The sequence below is a fragment of the Triturus cristatus genome, chromosome 2_1, assembly GCF_964204655.1.
Source record: "Triturus cristatus chromosome 2_1, aTriCri1.1, whole genome shotgun sequence".
Taxonomy (NCBI): domain Eukaryota; kingdom Metazoa; phylum Chordata; class Amphibia; order Caudata; family Salamandridae; genus Triturus; species Triturus cristatus.
In genome coordinates this window covers 274,289,805-274,316,725 of record NC_140581.1, presented here as the reverse complement: position 1 = coordinate 274,316,725, position 26,921 = coordinate 274,289,805, and the positions used below count along the sequence as shown (strand labels likewise).

Sequence of the window (26,921 nt, the reverse complement as noted above, 5' to 3'; positions counted from 1 at the left end):
GAAAGGTCTTCTTGGAGCGGGAAGAGGCACAAGCTGGACAGTCTCTGGCCTCGTGCTCCGGTGACAAGCAGAGGTTACACACCTCATGCAGATCAGTGCGGGGAAACTTTAACCCACATTGAGAACACTTCTTGAATGGCGTACTTTCCATGAGCCAGATGCTAAGGCCCAGGTAGGCCCGAAGGCCTTCGTCGACGACCGGAATCCAAGACTTCGACTTCGAGTTTCGCGATCGAGAGAATACCGTAAAAAGGGTGAAGGATTGCCCATCGAAATGGAATCGGTAACGGTTCCGAACTGGAGCGCGAGAAACACAACCGAGCCCAATGGCGGAAAAAAACAATCTGAGGATGGAGCCGATGAACATGCGCACTATGATCCAAAGGAGGAGTCACCTATCTTGTGACTTCCAAAGACTTTCCAGGACAAAAACAAGTGCAAACATCCGGGCCCAACACCAGATGGTGATCTATCCTAAGTGTGTGATCTGCAGCTCATATGCCTTGAACATGTAGGTTATCAGCTTTCAGGTAAGTACTCGACTGGCAGAGTTAGGGTTCTGGGCATAGACTCAAGGGTCTCCCAGGGTCAGGTAGGTACAGTTGTTACACCCTCAGCGGCACAGGGGCAGCCGGGTGCAGCAAGAATTAGGCCCAATATTGGCCTACGGCAGGCAGGAGATCTTTGGTTGGTGGCTGCTAGCAGGCAGGCCACGCGGCTGTGGGAGCTGGGCTCCTGGTCACTCACACAGGGCAAGTGGGGAAGCAAGATAGGAAAGATGTTGCACTTCCAGGGGCACTCGGGCAGCTGGGTGCAGGGTGCTTTTGAGCCGTCGGGCGCTCAATGTATTGCAATGGAGAAGCTGCAAGATGTACAAAGGCTGCAAGCCCGGGGACAGAGATTCTTCAGGTGAGACCACCACTTGGTGAGGTAATTTGGAAAGCTGTAGGTTAGGTGGGCACCCATGAGTTGGGCACAGGGGGCCGCAGGGCGCCAGGTGCAGGAGTGTCTTTTGGCATCGGGAAATCTTACCTTCTGCTGGTCGGGGTTGGAGGGGTCCCTGGTTCTGAGGCTGCAGGCGTCGTCAGGAGCGTCGAGGTGGGTCCTTGGGTGCCGGATTCTTGTTCACAGTCGCCGGGGGGGGGGGGATGTCCTCGTGGTCTTTGTTCACTCAGGCAAAGGTCGGGCTCTGCGGGTGTAGTGTCTGCTGGTTTCACAGTTCCTGGCTGGCACCAGGGGTTGCTGCTTGTTTTGAGCAGAACCACTGCTCGTGGGATTCCCAGTCTTTTAGAGGAGCAAGGCAGTCAGGTCCTCTGGGATTTTCCAGGTTGCTGACCGCTGGAGACGCCGGGTTTTAGCAGGAGCAGGTTCGAGGGTCGACAGGCCTGTAGAGATTTTACTATCTTGCCGGGGCTTTGCGGTTATGGGTCTGATAGCACCGGGACACTCTGCCTGAGTAGCTGAGCGCTTAATAAAACTCCAGATAACATAACAGAGATGGGGCCAAGTCAGTTGGTGTTGTCCTCTTGTTATTGTTCTTGTTTCGGATTCGGGATCTGAGGAAGGAAGGTTCAGGGTACATCTAAATACTAAATTTAGGGGCGTTACAGGTAGGTAAAGGGTAGGGACCTATGGGTCCCTTCCCTGGGGTGGGTATACCCCCTATCCTGCCACTCACCAGTGGGAGGGGGGCTGGAGCCTAGTCCTGATTGGGCAGGCCTACCCATCGTCAAGATGGCGAGAGCCCAGTGTTGTGCTTCACCTCGCCTCCCCCACCTAAGGGGTGGGATTGGCAGAGGCTGGCACACCCCCTTTCCTCAATTGGGCTTTCCCGCCAGAGTGGGGGTCAGAACCGGCGGGGACCAGTTGCTGAGTACAGCAAGTGGTCTGGGGAAGCTCACAAAGGCGGCATGCCTTTGAAGCTTCCCCTGCACATCCTGGGGGAGGAGGCCTAGCACCTCACCCAGGATGTGCATTGTTGCAGGCCCAGGAGAGCGGATGGCTCTCTACCCAGGGGTCCAGCAACATGTCTGCTGGGTGGCAGTCTAGGCAGCGTCTCAGGCAGGACGTGGATTGTGGGTTGGGTTCAGGGGGCAACTCTAAGTTGCCCTCTGTCGTGCATTTTACATTAAATCCCACACTGACATCAGTGCGGGTTTAATGTGCAGAGAAGTTTGATATCAAACTTCTCAGTCTTCAGTGTTTCCATTATGATGCTGTGGAGTTAGTGATGACAACCTCCCAGCACCATATACTTTAAATGGCAACACTGTACTTACAGTGCGCAGGAATGAACTTGGGTACTGTAGGGGTACAGGGCTCATGCACCTGTACCCACACCAATGGCATAGGGCACCCAGCTAGAGGGGTGACTGAGGTATGCCAGGGCAGTGTGTTGTAGGCATGGCACACAGGGATGTCTACATAAACACAGTTGGGTATCAGTTCCTAAGATAGAAAGTAGCAGTGCCAGTATGATCTGCTATATGAGAGAGAAAGAAGTCTCAAGAATAGGTTCAGAAGTGTAGGTGAGGTGAAGACCAGGTACTCCTCGGTGGGTGCTCAAGGTGCCCTCACACACCCTAGCGGGTGCAAAGCATCCTCATAGGGCAAAGCTCCTCGTAGGGGTGGCGCTGCAGTCCCTCACGGGCCCTCAAAGAGGGCGCTCTGTCGGAGATCTTTTATCGGAGTAGCCGCAGCTGTGCGTGCGGGTGTGTGGGGAGGAAGTGAGGTGGTGAGGCTAAAAAGACCCGCTGCTCTCAACCCGTGTGTGAAAATTTAAGGTGAAAGAGAAGGTAAGTCGTGGTCAACATGTTTCGCGCTACCCGTGGTCCCTAATGGATCCTTTAGCGCTTCATCAGGACCTTAACAGAAGGAAACAAGGGATTAAGGGAGGGAAACACCCTATAATCCCTGCTAAAATAGTGAGGCACGTCTTATTCGTGTCCCAAGCGTTGAACCCGTAATGGTATAGATCCGGGCAGTACCGGAAAAGACCGTCTGGTGAGGGGGTCACAAGTGTACCCCCGGCTTTCCGATCCGGAAACCTAGTCTTCCTCCAGGGTCGCCTTAAATTTTCACACACGGGTTGAGAGCAGCGGGATTACAAGTAACCCTTTTTTCCCCCTACTCATTTCAGCGTTATTGACGCACTATTCCCCGTTACATTTTACCCAGACCCTAAGGACTCATGAATAAAATTACTGGGGTACCGAAGGGTCTTTTTAGCCTCACCACCTCTCACTTCCTCCCCACACACCGCACGCACAACTGCGGCTACTCCGATAAAAGATCTCCGACAGAGCGCCCTCTTTGAGGGCCTGTGAGGGACTGCAGCGCCACCCCCACCAGGAGCTTTGCCCCATGATGATGTTTTGCACCCGCTAGGGTGTGTGAGGGCACCTTGAGCACCCACCGAGGAGTACCTGGTCTTCACCTCACCTACACTTCTGAACCTATTCGTGAGACTTCTTTCTCTCTCATGTAGCAGATCATACTGGGACTGCTACTTTCTATCTTAGGAACTGATACCCAACTGTGTTTATGTGTACTATTGGAGCTTCGGTACAGGACCTTCTTACATTTGCTCCGCGTCCCTCCCTCTTCAGTGTGATTACACAGGGAGGTCTGCCATGTTGACTCTTTGTTTTGTCTTGTACCCAGACACTCAGCCTGCAAGGGCAGTGTGTTTGTCTTAGGGAACAGGGCCTCTAAGGGTGGCACAATAAGTGCTGTAGCCCTTAGGGGCCTTCTCTGGTCACAGTGCCCTGGGCACCTAGGGTACCATTTACCAGGGGCTGACATGTGGTCAGAGATGCCAATTGGGTTTAGGCTTCAATGTAGTTTTACGGAAGGAACACAGGCCCTGGTCACCTGATTGGCAGAAGCCCAGGGCACACTCAGTCAAAGTACATCAGTAATTCAGCAAAAAGTGGGGTCATACCATGCAAGAAAGATGGCACTTTCTCACAGTGTCGTCAGATGCGCCAAACACAGGATACCTGGGTATTGCTGGACATGATGCAGCTGGTCTTCTACTATTCAAGATCGGCCATATTTTGTAGCTTGACATTGTCCACTGAGATGTATCTATTGTCTTTACGACCAGAAAGTGGTGGTAAGATGACTGTACGTGTTCCCTTTACGCCTAGCTCTGGAACCGGTGCACGATGAGACGGGCCAAATTCTTTTTTGTTCTCAACCTTCTCTCAGACCAGATCTCCAACTCTGGGTAGCCAGCCTGCTACCGGAATCTGTAGATCAGCATCCGTGGCAGAGGGTATATGGTCTTTTGCTAGACTGGCATGGGTTTCTTGTAAGTCCTGTAACATAGTAGAAGGATTATCTATATCAAAGGTTGCAGCTGCCGCCGCCATGTCTAAACAATCAAGGTCCGTGACAAACATTTGGATGCCAAAGAGCATTTCGTACGGGGTCCGCCCACCCAGAGATTTTCTAGGGAGATTATTAAGTGCACGATGTACGTCATACAAGTGGGCTAGCCAGTTCCTGCAAGTACCTAAGACCCTAGCTGAAAAGGATTGCTTTAAGTCACGGTTCATTCATTCCACAACTGAATTGCCCTCAGGCCTGTATGGAGACGAAAATTTCACCTGTACCCCCAAAGACCGCTTTGCATCCTTGTACGCCTTAGAGGCGAACAAAGGACCCTGGTCAGAGTGGAAGGTGCCACATGCAAAAATTCCCATAAAGACACGCAAATCCCTGATGACATTTCGGGCGTCAGCATTGCGTTGTGGCCAAACCCGCACGAACCGTGTGCACGAATCAACTGCAACTAAGATGTATTTATAGGCAGTATCTGAAGAAAACGGATACAGTGATCAAGATATACACAGCCGAAAGACTTATTAGAGATGCAGAGTTGTGTCAGTGGTGGTTGTGTGACAGTAGAGGGATTAATCTGTTGACAAATGTCACAAGAAAGCACTTAATTATGGGTTTGTTTATATAAACCACACCATCAGTAACGTTGCTACAAAAAAGAGACCGTTGCAGACACTCCAACATGCGCCGAAGCCATGCCTTAGTGTGCGGCTGTTATCAATGAAAGTCTGCAGTCAGCATGGGGACTTAACCTGTCACCAACGTCATTAATTCTGACATATGAAACTTTGTCGGGACTTAAATGATAAGAGTACTTTGAAGGGAACCCTTGAGGGTAATTTCCACCCTTCTCACTAGTAGCGATTGCTGCCAAGATGTCATTATCAATCTCAGTCATGGATCTTGTAATGGCTGCAAATAGACACGTGGCTACCGGAGACTTGGCCGCTTCATCACCCAAGCTATTCCCGAGAGCGTGTGTGCCCACTCATTGATGGCCAAGAGTATGTATAACATGTGTGAGTGGCAGATGTTTAAGATCTGCCACTCTAACCCAAAGCATCTTATGCTTAATTGTGCTGCCTTTGGAATCAAGATACTCATTCTGAGACCAAAGGAATAAGTTGTCATTGAAAGCCTGAACACAGTAATAAGAATCAATTACAATTAGAGTATTCACATTAGGATCGGCAAACTCTAGTGCAAGCACCAAAGCGTGCAGCTTGGCCAATTGGGCGGTACAGTCTCCTAGTGCCTGTGTATGTACAACACTGGACTTGAACTCACCGTTCTTCATAGTACCTGCTACAATTGAACAGGCCGCCGAATACGCATGCTTAGAACCTGTAGCCGGTTGTGCCGAACCATCGGTGTAAATGATACAATCGTACTCCTCAAGTGGGCGCATAGACAGAGGAGGAGGATGAACAAATTCATACTGCAAGAACTTATGTCAAGAGCGAGGAGTCAAAGATAAAGGTAACATCTGGAGACGTCAAGGATGTAGCCCACTATATCCAACCAGGATGTAAAGCCTTAGAGTTTGGAACACTTGCCTTTGTCACTGCTTCAAGTGCAGGGTACGGTGTTACTACTAAAATGCGTATACCCTGTGCCAGTGCGCGTCCCTTCAGGATCGCCATCTGCACAGCTGTTAAGACTTTTTCAACAATGGAAAATCGTATCTCGGCAGAAGTGTATAAGGAATATGCTACTTACCAGTTTGCATCTGTTCTTGGCATGTAGAGCTGCAGATCTACACACTGTGCATAGATCGCCATCCGGTGTTGGGCCCGGATGTTGCAGTTTTTCTCTTGGAAAGTCTTTGGAAGTCACAAGGTATGTGACTCCTCCTTTGGATCATATTGGGCATGGGCTTCGGCTCCATCCTCAGATTGTTTTTCGCCAGCAGGGAAATGATGGAGCCTTGGAAGAGACAGGAAATATGCCCATGTGTGTTGTATCTAAATAAGATAAACTGGAACAGATAAAGGTAGCCAGGGAGGCGGGTGGGCGTGTGTAGATCTGCAGCTCTACATGCTAAGAACAGATGCATACTGGTAAGTAGCATATTCCGTTCGAGGCATATGAGCTACAGATTACACACTGTGCCTAGATTGTGTAGCAGTACCCCCTCCTAGCGGCAACCACCAGTATCTGTTGCAGTTGTTTGAAACAGTGTTTTGAGGACAGCCTGGCCCACACTAGCTTGTTGCTTAGTTTGCACATCTACACAATAGTGTTTAGTGAACGTGTGCGGTGTACACCATGTAGCTGCTTTGCAGATATCATCTAAGGGGATGTTCCCTACAAATGCCATGGAAGCCCCTATCTTACGTGTAGAGTGGGCTTTAGGGAGAACAGATAGCGTTCGCTTTGCTTTGTGGTTGCAAATCTGTACGCATTTAACAATCCACCTAGCTATCCCAGACTTGGAGATGGGGTTGCCTTTGTGTGGTGGTGAGAAAGACACAAATAGTTGTTTGGTCTTACGAAAAGGTTGTGTTCTCGATGCAGTAGAGTAAAGCTCGTTTGACGTCTAGGGTGTGTAGAGCTCTTTCCGCAATGGTTTGTGGCTGCGAGAAGAAAACGGGCAGTTCCACAGTTTGATTGAGGTGAAAGGGAGAAATGACTTTAGGAAGGAATTTTGGATTAGTGCGGAGAACAACCTTATTATGATGCATTTGCAGAAAGGGTTCTTGAATGGTGAGTGCTTGTATCTCACTGACCCTTCTGAGTGAAGTAATGGCTACAATGAAAGCAGTTTTCCATGTTAAAAATTGAAGCTCACATTTATGTAGAGGTTCAAATGGAGGCCCCATTAGTCTTGTGAGAACGATGTTTAGGTTCCACACAGATGAGGGTGGCACTCTGGGGGGGAATTATTTTCTTAAGGCCTTCCATGAAGGTTTTTATGGCAGGTACTCTGAAGAGTGATAGATGCTGTCTATTTTATAGATACGCTGTTATGGCAGCAAGGTGTAGTCTAATATACCTGTAGGCTAGGGTGCATCTTTGTAGGTGTAGTAAGTAGCCTATGATGTGTTGGATAGACACATCTAAGGGATTGACATTGTTGTGACAATAAATCACGAAACGTTTCCACTTTGCTGCGTAGCAAGCTCTAGTGGTAGGTCGTCTAGCTTCTTTAATGACGTTCATACAGACAGGGGGAAGATTAAGGTAACCAAATTCTAGGATTTCAGGAGCCAGATCGCAAGGTTGAGATGAGCTGGGTCCGGCTGTCTGATCTCTCCATGGTTCTGGGTTAAGAGGTGTGGAGAGAGGTGTAATTTTTGGTGCGGAACTACGGAGAGTTCCAGCAATGTGGTCTACCATGGTTGTCTGGCCCAAGTCGGAGCAACTAGGATGAGAGTGAGGGAATGTTGCTGTAGTTTGCGCACCACTAATGGAACGAGTGGGAGAGGCGGAAAAGGGTACGCAAATCTGCCTGACAAGTTCATCCATATCGCATTGCCTTTGGACAATGGGTGTGGATATCTGGCGGCGAAGCTTGGGCATTTGGCGTTTTCGTGGGTGACGAAGAGGTCTATCTGTGGTTGCCCCGACATTTGAAAGAATGGTTGAAGAACTTGTGGATGTAGTTCCCAATCGTGGATCTGTTGTGTTTGATGGCTCAACAGATCTGCAATGGTGTTTTGGACTCCTGGGACATGTTGGGCTAGGAGAAAAGTGTTTTGAGGTATGGCCCACCTTCATATGCTCTGTGCTAGCTGAGAGAGCTGCAGAGAGTGTGTGCCGCCCTGTTTTTGGATGTAGTACATGGCTGTCATGTCTGTGCGGACTAAGACAGCCTTGCTTGAGACGTGTTTGTGAAAGGCTTTTAGGGCTAGGAATATGGCCAGTAACTCCAGATGGTTGATGTGGAGTAACTTAACTTCTGTTGAGGTGTCCACCTGCCCTGCATGGTGTGATGTAGTAGGTGAGCTCCCCAGCCGGAGAGTGATGCGTCCACAGTTAGAACTATTTGAGGAACCGGCTCTAGGAACGGTCGTCCTTTGGACAGGTTTTTGTTGGTCCACCACTGCAGAGAGCGATGGGCACGACCGTCTACCAATACCAGATCTGATAATTGACCCCGAGCCTGGTTCCGTTGGCGTGCAAAGCACTCTTGGAGAGGACGCATCTGGAGTCTTGCATGAGGTACTATGAATATGCAAGAGGCCATCATCCCTATAAGTTGCATAAACACTCGGGCTGGAAGTGTTTGTTGTGGTTGAAATTTAGCGCGAAGAGCCTGTATGCTTGCTATCCTGGTGGGACTGATGTAGGCTAATGCTCTTGAGGTGTCTATGGTGGCACCGAGGTATTGTTGTACGTGGGACAGATGCAGATGGGACTTGGCGTAGTTTACTGTGAAGCCCAGGTCGTTAAGTAGTTGGATAGTAGCGTGAGTGTGTTGTACACACTGGTTGTATGAGCTGGCTTTTATGAGCCAGTCGTCTAGGTATGGGAAGACGTGGATGTGTTGTCTTCTCAGGTGTGCTGCCACTACGGCTAGGCACTTGGTAAACACTAGTGGTGCTGTGGTGACTCCGAATGGGAGTACTTTGAATTGGCAGTGCTGACCGTCCACTATGAATCTGAGAAACTTCCTGTGAGCGTTGTGAACGGGAATGTGGAAATAGGCATCCTTGAGGTCTATGGTGGCAAGGAAGTCATTTTGGGAGAGCAGAGGAAGTACCTGCTGGAGTGTGACCATGTGAAAGTGGTCTGAGTGTATGTATTGGTTTAGGGGTCCGAGGTCCAGAATGGGTCTTAGAGAGCCGTCCTTTTTTGGTATGAGAAAATATAGGGAGTAAACTCCCTTGTTTTATTGGTGGGTAGGAACTGGTTCTATTGCACTTTTTTGTAGGAGGGAGATCACCTCCTGCTTTAAAAGTGACAAATGTTCCTGTGACATTGGGCGCTGTTTGGGTGGAATGGTTGGGGGGGTAGATGTTAGTTCTAGACAGTAGCCTGATTGAATTATCTGTTGCACCCATCTGTCTGAGGTGATGGTAGCCCAGACAAGAAGGAAATTGTGGAGTCTGCCCCGGACTGGAGTGGAATAGTCTGGGGGGAGTGGAGGAAAGTCACTGGGTGGGGGTGGAGGCAGAGCGGGAGGTGTTAGTTTTGCCTCTGTAACTGCCTCTTTGGTAACCCTTAGTGAAGGTGGATTGGGTAGGGGCCTTGTAGGAAGTGGAGGCGCTGTCGGAGGAGTAGCCTCTGGTGGTGCTTCTAAAGGAGGAATGGCAAAAGGAGCGCTTGGGATCTTGCAACTGCAAGGCTCCCATAGATTTTGCAGTGTCTGTCGTTTTATTTTTTCGAGGGCTACGTCAACATTAGGGCCAAACAGGCGTTTCTCATCAAAGGGGTGGTTGAGGATGGAACTCTGAACCTCAGGTTTGAACCCAGAAACGCGTAGCCAGGCATGCCTACGCAGAAGGACGCTAGTATTTATTGTCCTGGAGGCGGTGTCGGCTGCAGCGAGGGCACAACGGATGGAGGTATTAGTGATAGTTTTACCCTCTTGAATTAGCTTGTTGGCCCTATGTTTATATTTGTCAGGGAAGTGTTGCATTATTGACTCCAGCTCATCATAATGTGCCCCATCATATCTGGCTAGGAGCGCTTGGGTGTTAGCAATGCGCCATATGTTGGCCGCTTGAGACGCTGTGCGCTTGCCAGAGGCGTCCAGGAGTTTAGACTCCTTATCTGGCGGTGGAGCCTCACCTGATGCCTGAGAATTGGCACATTTCCTCGCATTGGAGACTACCAGAGAGTCTAGTCGTGCGGGGCCTCTAATGTAGGTTGGATCTGCTGGGGCGGCATTTAATTTTTTCTCAGAGCGAGGGTTGATGACCCTTTACCTAACCAGGTCTTTAAAGACCTCTGGTGCGCGCTTAATAACCCCCTTAAGCATGGGCAGAATTGAGGTGGATCTCTGTGCAGTGTCAAATGTATCTAAGAGGAAATCCTCCTCCACGGACTGTGTGTGGAGATCAACCCTGTGGTAGTGGGCAGCCCTATGGAGTAGCTGGTTAAAGCCCATTGTGTCCTGAGGGGGGGGGGGATCTTGAAGGGTAACAATGGTCCTGCGGGACGTTAGGGACGTCTGGGATGTTGTAGTCGTTCCATGGGTCTGGGGAGCCTGTAGGAGTAGGGTCCCCTGTTGGTTGGTTGTCCGCCCCGTCCCCTGTGTCGTAGATTACATCATCATCCTCCTCATCTGGAGATGGTGTGGGAGAAGGATGGGGTGTGGGAGGCGGAGGAGGTGAAGGAATACTCAAAGGGGAGGTGGCAAAGTCTCTCCATTTTGGTGGTGGCTCTGGTGCAGGCTTGTCCAGTGATCTTTTCCTGGTGTTAAGCGTCAAATGCCCAGTCTTTGGATCCTTTACAAGGGTTTATTGGTAAGGATTGGGTCGAAACAGTTCCTCTGTAAGCGGCAGATCCTTCGGTGCCGATGGTGTCGGAGCCGTGGGTTTTTTAGGCGTGGATTTGGCACTGGTTCTTGGTTTGGAACCGTGGGGTTTAGAAGTGTCTTTTGACTTCCTCGGTTCCGAGGTGGGTTTCAGCTTCGAGGTTTGTGAGTCGAGGCTTTTAGTTTTCTTGCTCGGCTCCGAGGATGTTATCGGTGCCGAGGAGCCGGTGCCAGTCTTCTGCGCAGAGTGCTTCGGTGTCGAGCTCGGCGCGGACGAGGAAAGGGGCGTTTTCTTATTCGGTGCCGGTGTGGATGAGAGTTTTTCGGCACCGAGAGTAAGCTGGCTTGAGCCCGAGCTGCCTAAAGGCTTGATGGGCTTCATAACCGGGCCCGAAAGCGAGGTATGGGAAGCAGTCTCTTGGTGCATACCTAGGCCTGAAGGCGAAGGCGTGACCGAAGCCTTTTTTAATGGCGCAGAGGGGGGTTTGGGGTCGGGGTTGACATGTGTACTCACGCCTCTCTGTGCCGGAGTAATGTCCTCTACGTCGGAGTCGTCAGCTTCGGAGGCGCTGACGAGGCCTTCTTCGGTGTGCTGTTCCAGAACATCGACGCCTTCTTCGAAGATGTCGTCGGGGATCGAAGTAGACGAGTGAGCCATAGTCCTTCCTGATTGTCGGTCCCGGATAGTCTTCTTTGATCGGAAGGAGGCGCAAGCTGGACAGTCCCTTGCCTCGTGTTCTGAAGAGAGGCAGAGGTTGCACACCTCATGTAGATCGGTGTGGGGAAACTTCAACCCACATTGAGGAAACTTTTTAAATAGCGTCCTTTCCATGAGCCACAACAGGAGCCCGGGTAGGCCCGAAGGCCTTTGTCGATGACCCGAATCGAAGATTTCGATTGCTGAGAGCCACGTCTAGTGTGGAGGACGAGATCGAGACAATACCGTCGAAGGGGGAAGGATTGCACGCCGAACAGGAAAACTGGAACGGTTCCGAACTGGAGCGCGAAGAACACATCCGAACCCAATGGCGGAAAAAAACAATCTGAGGATGGAGCCCAAGCCCATGCGCAATATGATCCAAAGGAGGAGTCGCATACCTCGTGACTTCCAAAGACTTTCCAAGAGAAAAACAACTGCAACATCCGGGCCCAACACCAGATGGCGATCTATGCACAGTGTGTAATCTGCAGCTCATATGCCTCGAACATATAGGTTATCGGCTTTCAGGTAAGTACTTGACTGGCAGAGTTAAGGTTCTGGGCATAGACTCAGGGGTCTCCCAGGGTCAGGTAGGTACAGTTGTTACGCCCTCAGCGGCACAGGGGCAGCCGGGTGCAGAGAGAGAGAGTTAGGCCCAATGTTAGCCTATGGCGGGCTGGGGGCCTTTGGTTGGTGGCAGCTAGCAGGCAGGCTACGCGGCTGTGGGAGCTGGGATCCTATTCACTCACTCAGGGCAAGTGGGGAAGAAAAATAGGATAGAGGTTGCACTTCCAGGGGCACTCGGGCGGCTGGGTGCAGGGTGCTTTTGAGCCGTCGGGCGCTCAATGTATTTCAATGGAGAAGCTACCAGATGAACACAGGCTGCAAGCTCGGGGACGAAGATTCTTCAGGTGCGACCACCACATCGAGAGGTAAGTTGGGAAGCTGTAGGATAGGAAGGTACCCAGGAGTTGGGCACAGGGGGCGACAGGGCGCCGGGATGCAGGGGTACCTTTTGGCGTCGGGAAATCTTACCCTCTGCTGGTCGTGGTTGGCAGGGGTCCATGGTTCTGAGGCTGCAATCGTCGTCCGGAGCGCCGATGAGGGTCCCTGGGTGCTGGATTCTGGGTCACAGTCGCCGAGAGGACGTCCTCGTGGTCTTTGTCCACTCAGGCACAAGCCAGGCTTGGCAGCGGCAGAGTGTGCAGGAGTCGCGGTTCCTGGCTGGCACCAGGGGTTTGTTGATTGCTTTGAGCAGAACCACTGCTCGTGGGAGTCCCAGTTTTTTAGAGTCACAACGCAGTCAGATCCTCCGGGGTTTTCGAGGTTGCTGACCACTGGTGACGCCAGGGTTCAGCAGGAGCAGGTTCGAGGGTCGACAGGCCTGTAGGGCTGGGGCCAAGTTAGTTGGTGTCTTCCTCTTGTTAGCAGCTGCACGGCAGGTCTTCTTTCTTTCTTGTTCTTCTTGCTGGTTTCGGAATCGGAGAAAGGAAGGTTCAGGATGGCCCTAAATACTAAATTTAGGGGCGTTACAGGTAGGTAAAGGGCAGGGACCAATGGGTCCCTTCCCTGGGGTGGGTACACCCCCTATCCTGCCACTCTCCAGTGGGAGTGGGGCAGGCGCCTAGTCCTGATTGCGCAGGGAACCCCATCTTCAAGATGGCGAGAGCCCGGAGATGTGCTTCACCTCGCCTCCCCCAGGCAGAGGCTGGCACACCCCCTCTCCTCACTTGGGCTTTCCCGACAGTCTTTCCGCCAGAGTGAGGGCTAGAACCAGTGGGGACCAGTTGCTGAGTACAGCAAGTGGTCTGGGGGAGGCTCGCAAAGGCGGCATGCCTTTGAAGCTTCCCCCTGCCCGTCCTGGGGAGGAGACCTAGCACCTCGCCCAGGACGTGCATTGTTGCAGACACAGGAGAGCAGATGGCTCTCTACTCAGGGGTCCAGCAACATGTCTGCTGGGTGGCAGCCTAGGCAGCCTCTCAGACAGGACGTGGAATGTGGGTTAAGTTCAGGGGGCAACACTAAGTTGCCCCCTGTCATGCATCTTACATTAAATCCCACACTGGCATCAGTGTGGGTTTAATGTACTGAGAAGTTTGATACCAAACTTCTCAGTCTTCAGTGTTGCCATCATGGTGCTGTGGAGTTGGTGATGACTACCTCCAGGCACCATATACTCTTAATGGCAGCACTGCACTTACAATGCCCAGGAATGGACCTGGGTACTGTAGGAGTACAGGGCTCATGCACCTGTACCCATACCACTGGCATAGTGCACCCAGCTAGAGGGGTGACTGAGGTATGCCAGGGCAGTATGTTTGTGGGAATGGCACACAGGAATGTGTGCCATGTCGACTCTGTTTTGTTCTGCACCAAGACACTCAGCCTGCAAAGGCAGTGTGTGTGCGTCAGGGTACAGGGCCTCTAAGGGTGGCACAATAAGTGCTGCAGCCCTTAGAGGCCTTCTCTGGTCACAGGGCCCTGGGTACCTATGGTACCATTTACCCAATTGGGATTAGGCTTCAATGCAGTTTTAGAGAACGAACACAGGCCCTGGGCACCTGATTGGCAGGAGCCCAGGGCACACTAATAGACCAGGGGGGGGGGGGGGGGGGGGGGGGAGGAGACTCAGCCAACCAGGGACAGGCTCATGCTCCCCCTTCCATTGGAGGGTGGCATAACCCTAGAGAAGGGACCCATTGGTCCCTGCCTTTTACCTACCTGTAATGTCCCTAAATCTAGTATTTAGGGGCACCCCTGAACCTTGCTTCCTCAGACAAGAAGAAACTACAAGAAAAAGAAGGACTGAACAGCCATGCAGCACCTAACAAGAGGAAGACGCCCACTGACTTGGCCCCAGCCCTACCGGCCTATCTCCCCCTTGAACCTGCTTCTGCGAAATCCCAGTGTGTCCTGCAGACCGCAACCTCGAAAACCCCGGAGGACCTGCCAGCCTACAAGCACAAAGACAGTCTCCCGTGAACACCGGATTTGTTCATCTGTAACCTCTGGCTGGACACCACGAACCCGCCCCACTCCGCACCCGCAGTCCACGGCCGAAGCTCGAGTGGGCAAACACCACGAGGAGGTCACCCCGGCGGTCCTGACCCGAGATCCGGCGACCCCCTGACCTGCCTCAAGCCTCCAGCCGATACCTGCAGCCTAAATCCAGAAGGTCCGACCCCAAAAGGCACCCCTGCACCCAACGCCCCACGCCAAAACGAAGGTGTCTAACCAACTCCTAACTTCCCAACTTACCTCTCGAAGTGGTGGTTGCACCCAGAAGACCTTCGTCCCCAAGCCTGCAGTGCCTTTGCAAACCAGGGGTTCCAAATTGAAAGCAGGGCACCAACGTCCAAACAGCACCCTGCACCCAGCTGCCCTAGTGCCTCTGAGGGTACACCTTTGGTGCTACTTTGTTTACCCATTTGCCCTGAGCTCAAGTCCAGGAGCTTTTCTCCCACAACCAAGTGGCCTGCTTGCCAGCAGCCACAAACTGGAGGTCCCCTATCCCCCCTATTGGATAACATAGGGCCTCAGCACTCTGCACCCGGCCGCCCTAGTGCCACTGAGGGTGTAACAAGAGTGCATTCTTGACCCTGGGGGACCCCTGAGTCTACCCCCAGAACCTTAACGCCCACGACCCAATACCTCAAAACCGATAATGTTATCCTATGGAGGAAAATACTGTTGACTGTTTTTCTGTGAAAAGTTTTTAAGTGTGGAGTTTGAAAACCTAAAGAAATTCTTTAAAATTGTACTGTTTAACAAAACCTATTTTACTTACCTATTTACAGGAAATGTCCCAGCGTAGTATCCAGGTATACTATTCTGAGTGAGAAAAGTAATCCAATGTAACACCTGTAATCTTACTGAAAATCCCATTCAAAGTATATGTACTGTATTTTGAAAAGCATTGCATTATCAGTAACACTACTAAAATCAAATCAAAGTACATTTACAATTGGAATCCAAACTGTGTTACAATCTGTATATGTACTGCAAAGTACTTATCACTTACCTGTGCCAAGCTTGCTTGGTTCTATGAAATAAAATACCTAAAAGAATATTTTTGATACAAAACAATTGGTCTGAAGTTCAGACTGAGTGTGTGAATTCATTTGCTGAGTGTGTACAACAAGTGATTAACACTGTCCTCTGATACTGCCTTACTGCTCGCCCACACTACCACAAATAGAGAATTAGGTGCTATCTAACTTTACCTCTGCCTACCTTTGGGATTCTACTGGACTCACTTTGGTACAGTATATACAGAGCCAGGTTCCTACACAAAGCTAAAAGCTCCTTGTTGTATAAAAGCGACATCTCTCGCGAAAGCGCATGTGCAGTCTCAGGCGAGATCTAATAACAGAACCCCCATAACAGAATGTGTGTGTAGGCCAATTACCTCCTGGCCATTCGTGGGAAACAGCCACAAAATAGGCATGCTGTGAGTCAGGAGAGTGCTGGGTCGCGTTCACAATATCGATAAGGTACACAGTACTGATCTCATGGCTGCTGGTTGACCTTCATCGGCTTTCGAGGCCTAGTATAACAAACCAGGAGGGGTTATTTTTTGTGTCCTGTGATCTTTCCCACAGCAATGTGCAGGTGTAATCTATGTTCAGGCTATGATGAAAAGTAGCTGAGCTGAGGGAGGTTTCTCTTTGATGAACAAGCTGCAGAAGCAGAAATCTACCAGAGGATATGCGCCTGGACAACTGATTCTTCCTTTTGAAGACAAGAATCTGCAGTCCGTGTGTCTTGAACCCTGATAATATGCAAATCCAGTATCTGTTCTCCCTTGCACTGAAAACACAACACAAGATAAAGAAAGAAGGTAGGTTGTACTCAGGGAAGGGGAGTCCTACTCTGGATGATTGGAATTGGTTGGGAACCTAACCCACACCACATCAGATGGATTTCAGAGAGGGGACAGGAAAAGGATACAGACAGGCACAGCCAGTCCTAACAAAGGTAAGCATCTTGTGCGGCACACAGAGGGTCACTTTGGACCCCACAATTCACGATAAATACCAAACATCCATATACACTTCACATATGCCTCTGACGTAAACGCAAAGGATCCCAATTAATGGGGAATTAAACAGGGAAGAAGCAGAGGCATGCAAACTTCAGAGGAAATGAAAATGAAATACCACCATTTGCAAAGCGCACAGCTACCTCTGGAGAGGTGTCCTAGCGCGGGGGGTCCTCAGGGACATTAAGTGAGCTATTGCCCAGAGTCTCATGGTGCTGGGCTAACCTGCCGCCGGGGATCGAACCGTAAACACCGTGGCCCAGAGTCAGGTACCCTGGCCGCTGCACCACACCTCTTCCACAAACAAAGAGGCCTGTGGCCATGCACAATCACTGCCTAGAGGAAAGTGGCTCTGTATATACTGTTCCCAAATAGGTACAGTGTGTACAGAGTCCACAGTCCCCAGAGGTTTGGCAGAGGCTAAAGTTAGATATAACTTTACTCTCTAAAGAGGTAGCTTGGTCGAGCAGTAAGGCAGTATCAGAGGACAGTGTAAAGCATTTGTTGCACAGTGTCAGCAAATGGTCTCACACACTCAAGAACTGAACTCTAGGCCAATGGTTTTTGTATAAAAATAGGTATGTTTTATTTTAGAACCAACAATAGGTATCAAAATATACTTTCTCAGACTGAGATGCTTTAGATAAATACTTTTCAATAGGCAATAGACTTTTGAATATAATAGTTACAGTGGCTGCAATAGGCAACACAATTTCAAACAATAATACATTGACCTCAATGGGAATTTCAAGTTAAATGCAATTAGTTACTTTAAGGATTACTTTTCTAACTCCAGGACTGGATCCTAGATTCAGTCCTGGGACAGTTCCTCTAAACTAAATACGATTTAGTTACTGTTGTGATTTTCAAGCAATATTTTGGTATTTTAAAAGTTGACACTTAGAAACTTTTCTAATAGAATCACCAATGTTATCCTATGGGAGAAAATTCACTTAGCAGGTAAGTGGGTTATGGTTACTTTTTCTAGTTCAGTGTTGGATTCTGGATCCAGCACTAGTGTACCACCTGTAAGCAGTTGAGAGAATGCATTTAGGTTATACATGCGATATATAACAAATATTTATAAGTTTGCAACATCGACAGAAGAAATTTCACAGAAAAACAGTCAATGGTATCCTATGGAAGAAAATTCAAGTTATAGGTAAAGTATGTTCTCGTTACTTTTGTAATCCAGTGCTGGGCTCCTAGGTTCAGCACTGGGACATCTATCTAAAACAGGTAAGTAATTACGTTTCCACAGTTGGCGCGATTTTTAAAGAATATTTGTAGTTTGCAAAAATCGACACTTCGAAGAAATTTCACAGAAAAACAGTCAATGGTTTCCTATGGGACCAAATTGAGTTAGCGGTAAGTATGGTTGTAATTACTTTTCAGGGTCAGGGCTGGGCACCAGGATCCAGCACTGGGATCCCTCCTGATAGCAGGTGAGTATTTTCATTTTCGTTACTCGGTTGATTTTAGGTGAATATTTTAAAGTTTAGAAACTTCACACTTAGAAGAATTTTAAAGTGAAACCAGTCAATGTTACCCTATGGAAGAAAAGTGAGTTATCGGCTTTTGGGTAAGTACGCGACTGGCAAAGTTAAGGTTCTGGGCATAGACTCAGGGGTCTCCCAGGGTCAGGTAAGTACAGTTGTTACACCCTCAGCGGCACATGGGCAGCCGGGTGCAGAGTGAGTTAGGCCCAATGTTATCCTATGGAAGACAGGGGGGCCTTGGTTGGTGGCTGCTGGCTAGCAGGCCACGCGGCTCTGGGAACTGAGCTCCTGGTCACTTGCTCAGGGCAAATGGTGAAGTAGATTGGAGTAGAGGTTGCACTGCCAGGGGCACTCGGGCGGCTGGGTGCAGGGTGCTTTTGAGCAGTTGGGCGCTCAATGGATTGCAATGGAGAAGCTCAAGAACGAACAAAGGCTGCAAGCTCGGGGATGAAGATTCTTCAGGTGCGACAACCACTTTGAGAGGTAAGTTGGGTAGTTGGAGGATAGGTAGGTACCCAGGAGTTTGGCACAGGGGACCGCAGGGCGCCGGGTGCAGGGAAATCTTACCCTCTGTTGATTGCGGTTGGAGGGGTCCCTGGATCTGAGGATGCAGGCGTCGTCGGGAGCGTCGGGGTGGGTCCTTGGGTGCTGGATTCGGGGTCACAGTCTCCGGGGGGACGTCCTTGTGGTCTTTGTCCACTCCAGCACAGGCCAGGCTTGGCGGTTGCAGAGTGTGCAGGGTTCGCGGTTCCTGGCGATGCCAGGGGTCAGTTACTTGCTTTGAGCAGTACCACTGCTCGAGGGAGTCCCAGGTAGTTAGTCACAAGGTAGCCAAGTCCTCCGGGGTTTGTGAGGTTGCTGGCCATGGGAGAAGCCGGGATTTAGCAGGAGCAGGATCGAGGGTCGACAGGCCGATAGGGCTGGGGGCAAAACAGTTGGTGTCCTCCTCTTGTTAGCAGCTGTATGGCAGGTCTTCTTGATCTTCTTTGCGGTTTCGGAATCTGGATCGGAGGAAGGAAGGTTCAGGGTGCCCCTAAATACTAAATTTAGGGGTGTTACAGGTAGGTAAAGGGCAGGGACCACTGGGTCCCCGACCTGGGGTGGGTACACCCCTTATCCTGCCACTATCCTGTGGGAGGGGGCAGTGGCCTAGTCCTGATTGGGCAGGGCTCCCCATCTTCAAGATGGCGAGAGCCCAGAGATGTGCTTCACCTCGCCTCCCCCACCTGAGGGGTGGGGTTGGCAGAGGCTGGCACACCCCCTGTCCTTCCTTGGGGTTTTCCAGCCAGTCTTCCCGCCAGAGTGGGGGTTTAGAACCGGTAGGGCCAGTTGCTGAGTACAGCAAGTGGCCTGGAGAAGCTCACAAAGGTGGCATGCCTTTGAAGTTTCCCCTGCCCATCCTGGGGGAGGAGACCTAGCACCTCGCCCAGGATGTGCATTGTTGCAGGCCCAGGAGAGGGGATGGCTCTCTACCCAGGGGTCAAGCAACATGTCTGCTGTGTGGCAGCCTAGGCAGCCTCTCAGACAAGACGTGGATTGTAGGTTAGGTTAGCCCTCTGTTGTGCATTGTACATTAAATCCTGTACTGGCATCAGTGCGGGCTTAATGTGCTGAGAAGTTTGATACCAAACTTCTCAGTCTTCAGTGGAGCCATCATGGTGCTGTGGAGTTCGGGTTGACGATCTCCCAGCATCATATACTCTTAAATGGCAGCACTGCACTCAGTGCCCAGGAATGGACCTGGGCTCTGTAGGGGCACAGGGCTCATGCACCTGTACCCACACCACTGGCATAGGGCACCCAGCTAGAGGGATGGCTAATGTAGGCCAGGGCAGTGTGTATTGTGGGCATGGTACACAGGGATGTGTGCCATGTCGACTCTTTTGTTCTGTACCCAGACACTCAGCCTGCAAGGGCAGTGTGTGTGTGTCAGGGTACAGGGCCTCTAAGGGTGGCACAATAAGTGCTGCAGCCCTTAGGGGCCTTCCCTGGTCACAAGGCCCTGGGTACCTAGGGTACCATTTACCAGGGGCTGACATGTGGCCAGGGTTTGCCAATTTGGGTTTAGGTTTCAGCATAGTTTTTAGGGAAGGAACATAGGCCCTGGGTACCTGATTGGCAGGAGCCCAGAGCACACTCAGTCAAAGTACATTAAGCAATTCAGCAAAAAGTGGGGGCGTACAATGCAAGAAAGAAGGCACTTTCTCACATTGCCATCAACACCAGTCACTGCTCAGCATTAGTTAAAGGGAAAGTAGCTTTTCTTAATGTAGTGGACATTAGACTCTCTTTGGCACAATGGGCTTTTAAGCTCAAGTAGACACTGGTCAGACCTGAAAGTTCATTTTCTTGATTAGGGGCAAAGCGATCAAGCCGCAAGAATTTTGTTTTAAGTGGCAGCCAGCAAAACAATGGTAGGGGAAGAGCTCACAATTAATGGAGAGCTCAGTTCTAACATTGGAAGGGATGAGAACTGCTCGTACGCACACTATTAAAGTAAAACATCAGCCAATTGCAAATATACACAAAAATACACCCCACATGAGGTTAGGCACGGGCATCGTTAATGGGAGACTGGTCAGATATCTACACAAGAGCCCAGCATGGAATTTTCTGAAACAGAGTTACAAGTAGAAAATCATTTAAACCTGAACTAGAATCAGTTGCCACCACCTCATGCCACCTCATACCCTTGACCAGAGGCCGCTATTACTAAATGAAGGAAGTTTGGGTGTAGCTTTTTTTCTACAGGTGGGCTTCTGAGCTGTACCATTTGTTTAGTAGCATAGGTTCAATGGTTTTTCAGACTGTAGAGCCTCTGGAGGAAACATTCAGAAAATCGGGACAGGCTAGATTTATTATACAGTGTTTGAAAGGCATTTAGATGATCCATGTCCAAAAGATTAAAGCTTACAAAACATACTTCTTGAATTTGCAAGTTGCTCAGAAACAGTATATGACTACATATAAACTGTCTTTATGATTAGCACACTGACAAAGATTCTTGTAGAGTACAACATGAACTCAGTGGTAATAGGATCAAAGAACCAATTTTATAGTTAAAGAATGCTACATTTAAGAGTTAAGCATGTAAACGTCTATACCCTAATGTTTACTTGAAATAATTGGACAGGTTGAGACAAACTGTATATTCACAGCCACACATACTTAAGTACAACATTGTAAGAAATGCTAGCTATATGCACATGGAACTTTCCAAACATATAAAGGTAAAATAGTGTAAGCAAATTCCAAGACTAAATCTCTAAACATGAAATACTAATTAAAAATACTTAAAGAAAAGTCACTTACCAAATGCAGAAAAATCCACATCTTCTAAATTATCCAGAATAGTCTCCACAGAGGCAGTAAACCTTTTGAAAGTCGAGGAATCCATCATTTCTATCAAATATATATTTATGAAATAGATTAGAGGTGAGGTACAATGGCTGCAAAAGTATTATCGAACAAGTTACATACCTTCGGTAACGATATATCTGTAAGAAACATTAGTTAGTGTTAGATTCCTTACCTTAGAATATCCCCAGGCGTCAGACTGGATCCGGAAAGTTTTCTCTAGCAGTACCTCTGCGCGTCAGTAGGTGGCGTTGTGCGGCTCCGTGTCAGTCGCTGGCGTCGTATGCGCCGAGATGAAGTCACGGAGACTACTTAGGCGCCACCCATGCGCGCTGACGTCAGTTCTGTACACAGCTTTCAACGCCAGGAACGCAGAGCCATGCAAGACACTGACCACTGGTGCATAAAACTAGGGCCCTAAAGGGATGACCTTAACCCTAGAAATCAGTTCACAGAACGGGGAGGATAAGGAATCTAACACTAACTAATGTTTCTTACAGATATATTGTTACTGAAGGTAAGTAACTTTTAAATCTGAAAAAAAAACGTTAGTGTTAGATTCCTTACCTTAGAATAGATACCCCAGCAATACCAACCCCGGAGGTGGGTCTGCGAACTAAGATCACACCACAAAATCCTGGAGAACAGAACGGCCAAAGAAGCCGTCTCTCCAGACTGGTCTGTCAAGGCAATAATGCTTGTTAAAGGTATGCAGCGAGGACCACGGGGCTGCCTGACAGATATCCTGCAAAGTCCCAGAGCGGTAGTGGCTGCTGTCGCCCGAGTAGAATGGGCACGCAGCCCCACAGGAGGCTCCTTTTTAGCCAAGGAGTAACTGGCTTTAATACACAGAACAACCCACAGACAAATGGTTCGTTTGTGCACAGCCCGACCTTTCTTGGCACCCAGAGAGCGAGAAATGGTTCGTTTCTGCACAGCCCAACCTTTCTTGGCGCCCACGGAGCCAACAAATAGTTGATCATCCACCCGGAACTGTTGTGTGCGCTTCAGACGGTGGAGCCTCTCTTCCTCTTTCGAAGGATGAGGAGGCGGAAAGAAAGCGGGCAAAGTGATGGTCTGCCCGATGTGGAAGGGCGTGACAACCTTGGGTAGAAAAGAAGGACGGGTCCTTAGCACCACCTTGTCCGGATGAAAACAAAGGAAGGGAAGTTTAGAAGAAAGAGCTTGGAGCTCACTCACTCTTCTGGCAGAGGTGATAGCAACCAGGAAAGCAGTCTTTAAGGTGAGAAGACGTAAAGGACAGTTGTGAAGCGGCTCAAAGGGAGCGCACATCAAATAATTCAACAGAAGATTCAAGTCCCACTGAGGCATTATAAAGCGGACCGGAGGGAAGGTGTGTGTAATGCCTTTCAAGAAACGACTAACAGGGGACTTGAAAAGAAAAGGCTGATCTGGAAGCCTTAAAAATGCAGAAATGGCTGAGAGATAGCCCTTGATAGTGCCCAGCGCAGAGCCCTGCTGGGCCAGAGAAAGGAGGAACAGAAGAACGTCTGAAAGAGGGGCAGAAAGGGGATCCACAGCCTTCGCCGTGCACCATGCCACAAATGTATTCCACCTGCAGGCGTATACCGTTTTATGGGAGAGACGCCTGGCTGCCAAAATAACATCACAGACTTCGGCAGGAAGGTCCAAAGCTGTCAACTGTCGCCACTCAATCGCCACACATGGAGGTGGAGGTCGGACAGGTTCGGGTGAAGGACTATCCCCTGCTGCTGTGACAGAAGATCCTCCCGAAGAGGCAGTCGGATCAGAGGACAGATTGCCAGACTGAGTAGCTCTGGATACCATACTCTTCTTGCCCAATCCGGAGCCACAAGAATGACTTGGGCCCGGTAGCGCCTGATCGTCAGCACTCTGGGCAGAAGTGGTATAGGCGGAAAGGCGTACAACAGACCGCAACTCCACTCGCGACAAAAAGCGTCTCTGAGCAAGTGCCGCCTTGGAAATTCCAACACGCAGAATTGATGACATTGCGTGTTCTCTTCGGTGGCGAATAGATCTAACCAAGGCTCTCCCCACTGCAGAAAGAGACCTTGCACCACGTCCGAGGTCAGACCCCATTCGTGATCCAACAGGCATCTGCGGCTGAGTTCGTCCGCCCTGGCGTTCAGGGAGCCTGCCAGGTGTTGAACCACCAGAGACATGCCCCTATGTTCCAGCCATGTCCAGAGGCGCAGAGCCTCCTGACATAGGAGGCATGACCCCACCCCGCCCTGTTTGTTGCAATACCACATGGCGGTGGTGTTGTTTAACACCTGCACTACCTGTCCCCGGACAGAGGGAAGGAAGGCTTTCAGAGCAAGTCAGATCGCCCGCAGCTCCAGAAGGTTGATATGGATCCAGGATTCCGCCGGAGCCCAGAGGCCCCTGATCTCCGCCTCTCCCATGTGGCCACCTCATCCCAGGAGGGACGCCTCAGTCACCACTGTGAACTCCGGTTGGGGAAGGGAGAGGGATCTGCCATTGACCCAATCGCAATTCGTGAGCCACCACTGCAATTGACGTGCAGTGCCCTCCGAGATCAGGACGATTTCGGACAGGTTGCGCCCTGATGCTGTGCCCACTGAAACTTCAGGTCCCACTGCAGAGCCCGCATATGCCAGCTGGCATGTTGCACTAGCAGGATGCAGGAGGCCATCAGGCCCAGGAGACGGAGGGTCATCCTGACTGAAACCCGGGATAAAGGCTAAAAGATTAGAATCATAGCCTGAATATCCCGGATCCGCTGTTCGGGAGTATAGACCCGAAACTGCGCCGAATCCAGAACCACTTCAATGAATTGGAGCTTCTGAGAGGGATTCAGGTGCGACTTTGGCACGTTGTTGGAGAACCCCAGCAAATGCAGGAGGTCGGCCGTAGTCTGAAGGTGGAAGACGACTGCCTGGGGCAAGCCCACCTTCAACAACCAGTCGTCTAGATAGGGGAAGATAGAACCCTGATCTGCGCAGATGAGCTGCGACCAACGCCATCACTTTCATGAACACCCGAGGGGCGCTGGTAAGGCCAAAGGGGAGCACGGTAAACTGAAAGTGCAGGTGGCCTACCATGAACCGCAGCGAACGCCGGTGGGCCGGCAGGACGGGAACATGAAAATAGGCATCCTGCAAGTCCAACGCTACCATCCAGTCTCCTGGATCGAGAGCAGACAAGACCAGAGCCAAAGTCAACATCTTGAACTTCTCGTTCCGGAGGAAGCGGTTGACGTTTCGGAGGTCCAAGATGGGACGCAGACCCCTTTGTCTTTCTTGGGGACCAGAAAGTAGTGGGAATAACAACCACTCCCAACTTCTGGCCCAGGAACGCACTTGATGGCCCCCTTAGCCAAGAGGGCCGTGACTTCCTGCTGGAGAAGTGCCAAGTGTTCCCCCGACATGCGGTGGGACTGAGGTGGCATGGCTGGAGGGGTGGACTGAAAGGGAAGGGAGTAACTTTTTTGGGGGGGGGGGGGGGGGGGGGGGGGGGGGGCGGAGATTTTGAAAACCTTTATTAAAAGTAAAGAAGTGTGAGTCACAGCATACTGCCTACATCCCTAGCGGGGCCAGCATTGCGATGTGTTGAGCATGGAGATAATATAACCAAAGGCGGGGGAGTACACAGCAAGCCCCCTACAACCACATCGGGTCGGCAGCGTTAGTTGGAGCAATGAGCTTTGAGGGCAGTTAAATATCGGCAATCATGTAATAACGAACAATAACTGTAAGGGATAAAAAACCTGACATTGCCACTATTGCACTGTGATCGAAGCATGCATATCTGAGGTGGTGTCGCACTCTGATCCATGGGGTGTAGGGTGATGTCCCATGGTGTCCAGTGTTCTCCAGTAGATGGTGTGTGCAGAAGTAGGCGGGGGTTCCCTTAACATCATGTCATATATCTACTAGGGTGTCGTAGGTTCTACGTCTGTAGTGTGCTCCAATAGGTATGTTTGTAAGGGGACCCAAATGTCCTTTGGGCGGGATGAGGGGGGTTGGAGCTCCGCGTAAGTATGTAGTTGCTCTTGGCAGTAGATAAGGTCTTGAAGCCAGTCCTTAAATTTTGGCGCCCTCCCCCTTCCTCACCTACAGGCGATCCACCTCTTAGCAAGAAGGAGCGCAAGAGAGTTGTATCGCCGCACTTTGGCAGCAAGGGGTTCAGTGTATCCCAATAGTGAATGAAACTCGAGATAAAGGCTGAAAGATCGGAATCATAGCCTGAATATCCCAGATCTGCTGCTCTGGAGGATAAACCCGAAACAGCGTCGAATCCAGAACCGCTACGATAAAGGGGAGCTTCTGAGAGCGACTCAGGTGCGACTTCGGCACGTTGATGGAGAACCCCAGCAAATGCAGGAGGTCGGCCGTAGTCTGAAGGTGGTTGACTACTGCCTGGGGCGAGCCCGCCTTCAGCAACCAGTCGTCGAGGTAAGGGAAGACTGACACCCCTGACCTGCGCAGGTGAGCTACGACCACCACCATCACCTTCGTGAACACCCTAGGGGTGCTGGTAAGACCGAAGGGGAGCACGGTAAACTGAAAATGCTCCTGGCCTACCGTGAACTGCAGTTAACGTCAGTGGGCCGGCAGGACGGGGATGTGAAAATATGTGTCCTGCAAGTCCAACGCTACCATCCAGTCTCCAGGATTGAGGGCAGCAAAGACCTGAGCCAGAGTCAACATCTTGAACTTCTCCTTCCGGAGGAAGCGATTGACGTTCCTGAGGTCCAAGATGGGGTGCAACCACCCCCCCCTACCCCCCCCCCCCCCGGCTTGTCCTTTTTGGGGACCAGAAAGTAGTGGGAATAACAACCACTCCCTACTTCTGGCCCAGGAACGCACTTGATGGCCCCCTTGGCCAAGGGGGTCGTGACTTCCTGCTGGAGATTTGCCAAGTGTTTCCCCGACATACGGTGGTACTGAGGTGACATGTCTGGAGGGGCGGTTTGAAAGAGAAGGGAGTAACCCCTGAGGATGATCTGCAACACTCACTTGTCCGATGTGATAGCGTGCCAGTGGGGGAGGTGATGGCATATCCAGTCACCCACTAGCGTGGGGTGCCCCCCCAAAGCTAGGATTAGGAAGGTTTGGAGGTAGGAGCAGCGGGGGTGGAGGTGGACTGACCCCCACGCTGATTGCCAGATCCGCCCCTGCGGAAACCGCGGCCGCGCTGAGGCTGGGTCTGCACAGGCTTGCTGAAGGAACGTGCCTGGATGCCCCTTCCGTGGACACCCAAGAAACGCAAACCAAGAGTGGCTGGGCTTTTCGTGGAAAGACCCAAGGACGTGGCCATGGCCCACGAGTCCTTAAAACGCTCCAGCGCACTGTCAGCTTTATCGGCAAACAGGTGAGTGCCATCAAAGGGCATGTCTATGAGTGAGCTTTGGACATCTGGCGAGAACCCGGTAGATCTCAACCAGGCGTGGCGATGAAGCGCCACAGTCGTAGCAATTGCTCTACCTAGTGAGTCCGCGGTGTCCAAACCACACCGAATAGCGAACTTAGCTGCATCTTTACCCTCGGCAACAGCTTGGGACAGCACAGCTTGGGTCCCTTCAGG

At 50.6% G+C, this 26,921-nt stretch overlaps 1 protein-coding gene across 16 annotated transcripts in view; it reads right to left on the bottom strand.

Annotated features, from left to right (window-relative positions):
* The window catches only part of NIPBL (NIPBL cohesin loading factor), a 1,722,939-nt gene that overhangs the window by 1,111,780 nt on the left and 584,238 nt on the right, over positions 1 to 26,921 (bottom strand). For all 16 annotated transcript variants that reach the window (XM_085631078.1, XM_085631072.1, XM_085631074.1 and 13 more), the window contains one exon: positions 21,324 to 21,413. In XM_085631078.1, coding sequence (XP_085487204.1) covers positions 21,324 to 21,413 — 90 coding nt within the window. The remainder of the gene's footprint in view (positions 1 to 21,323; positions 21,414 to 26,921) is intronic.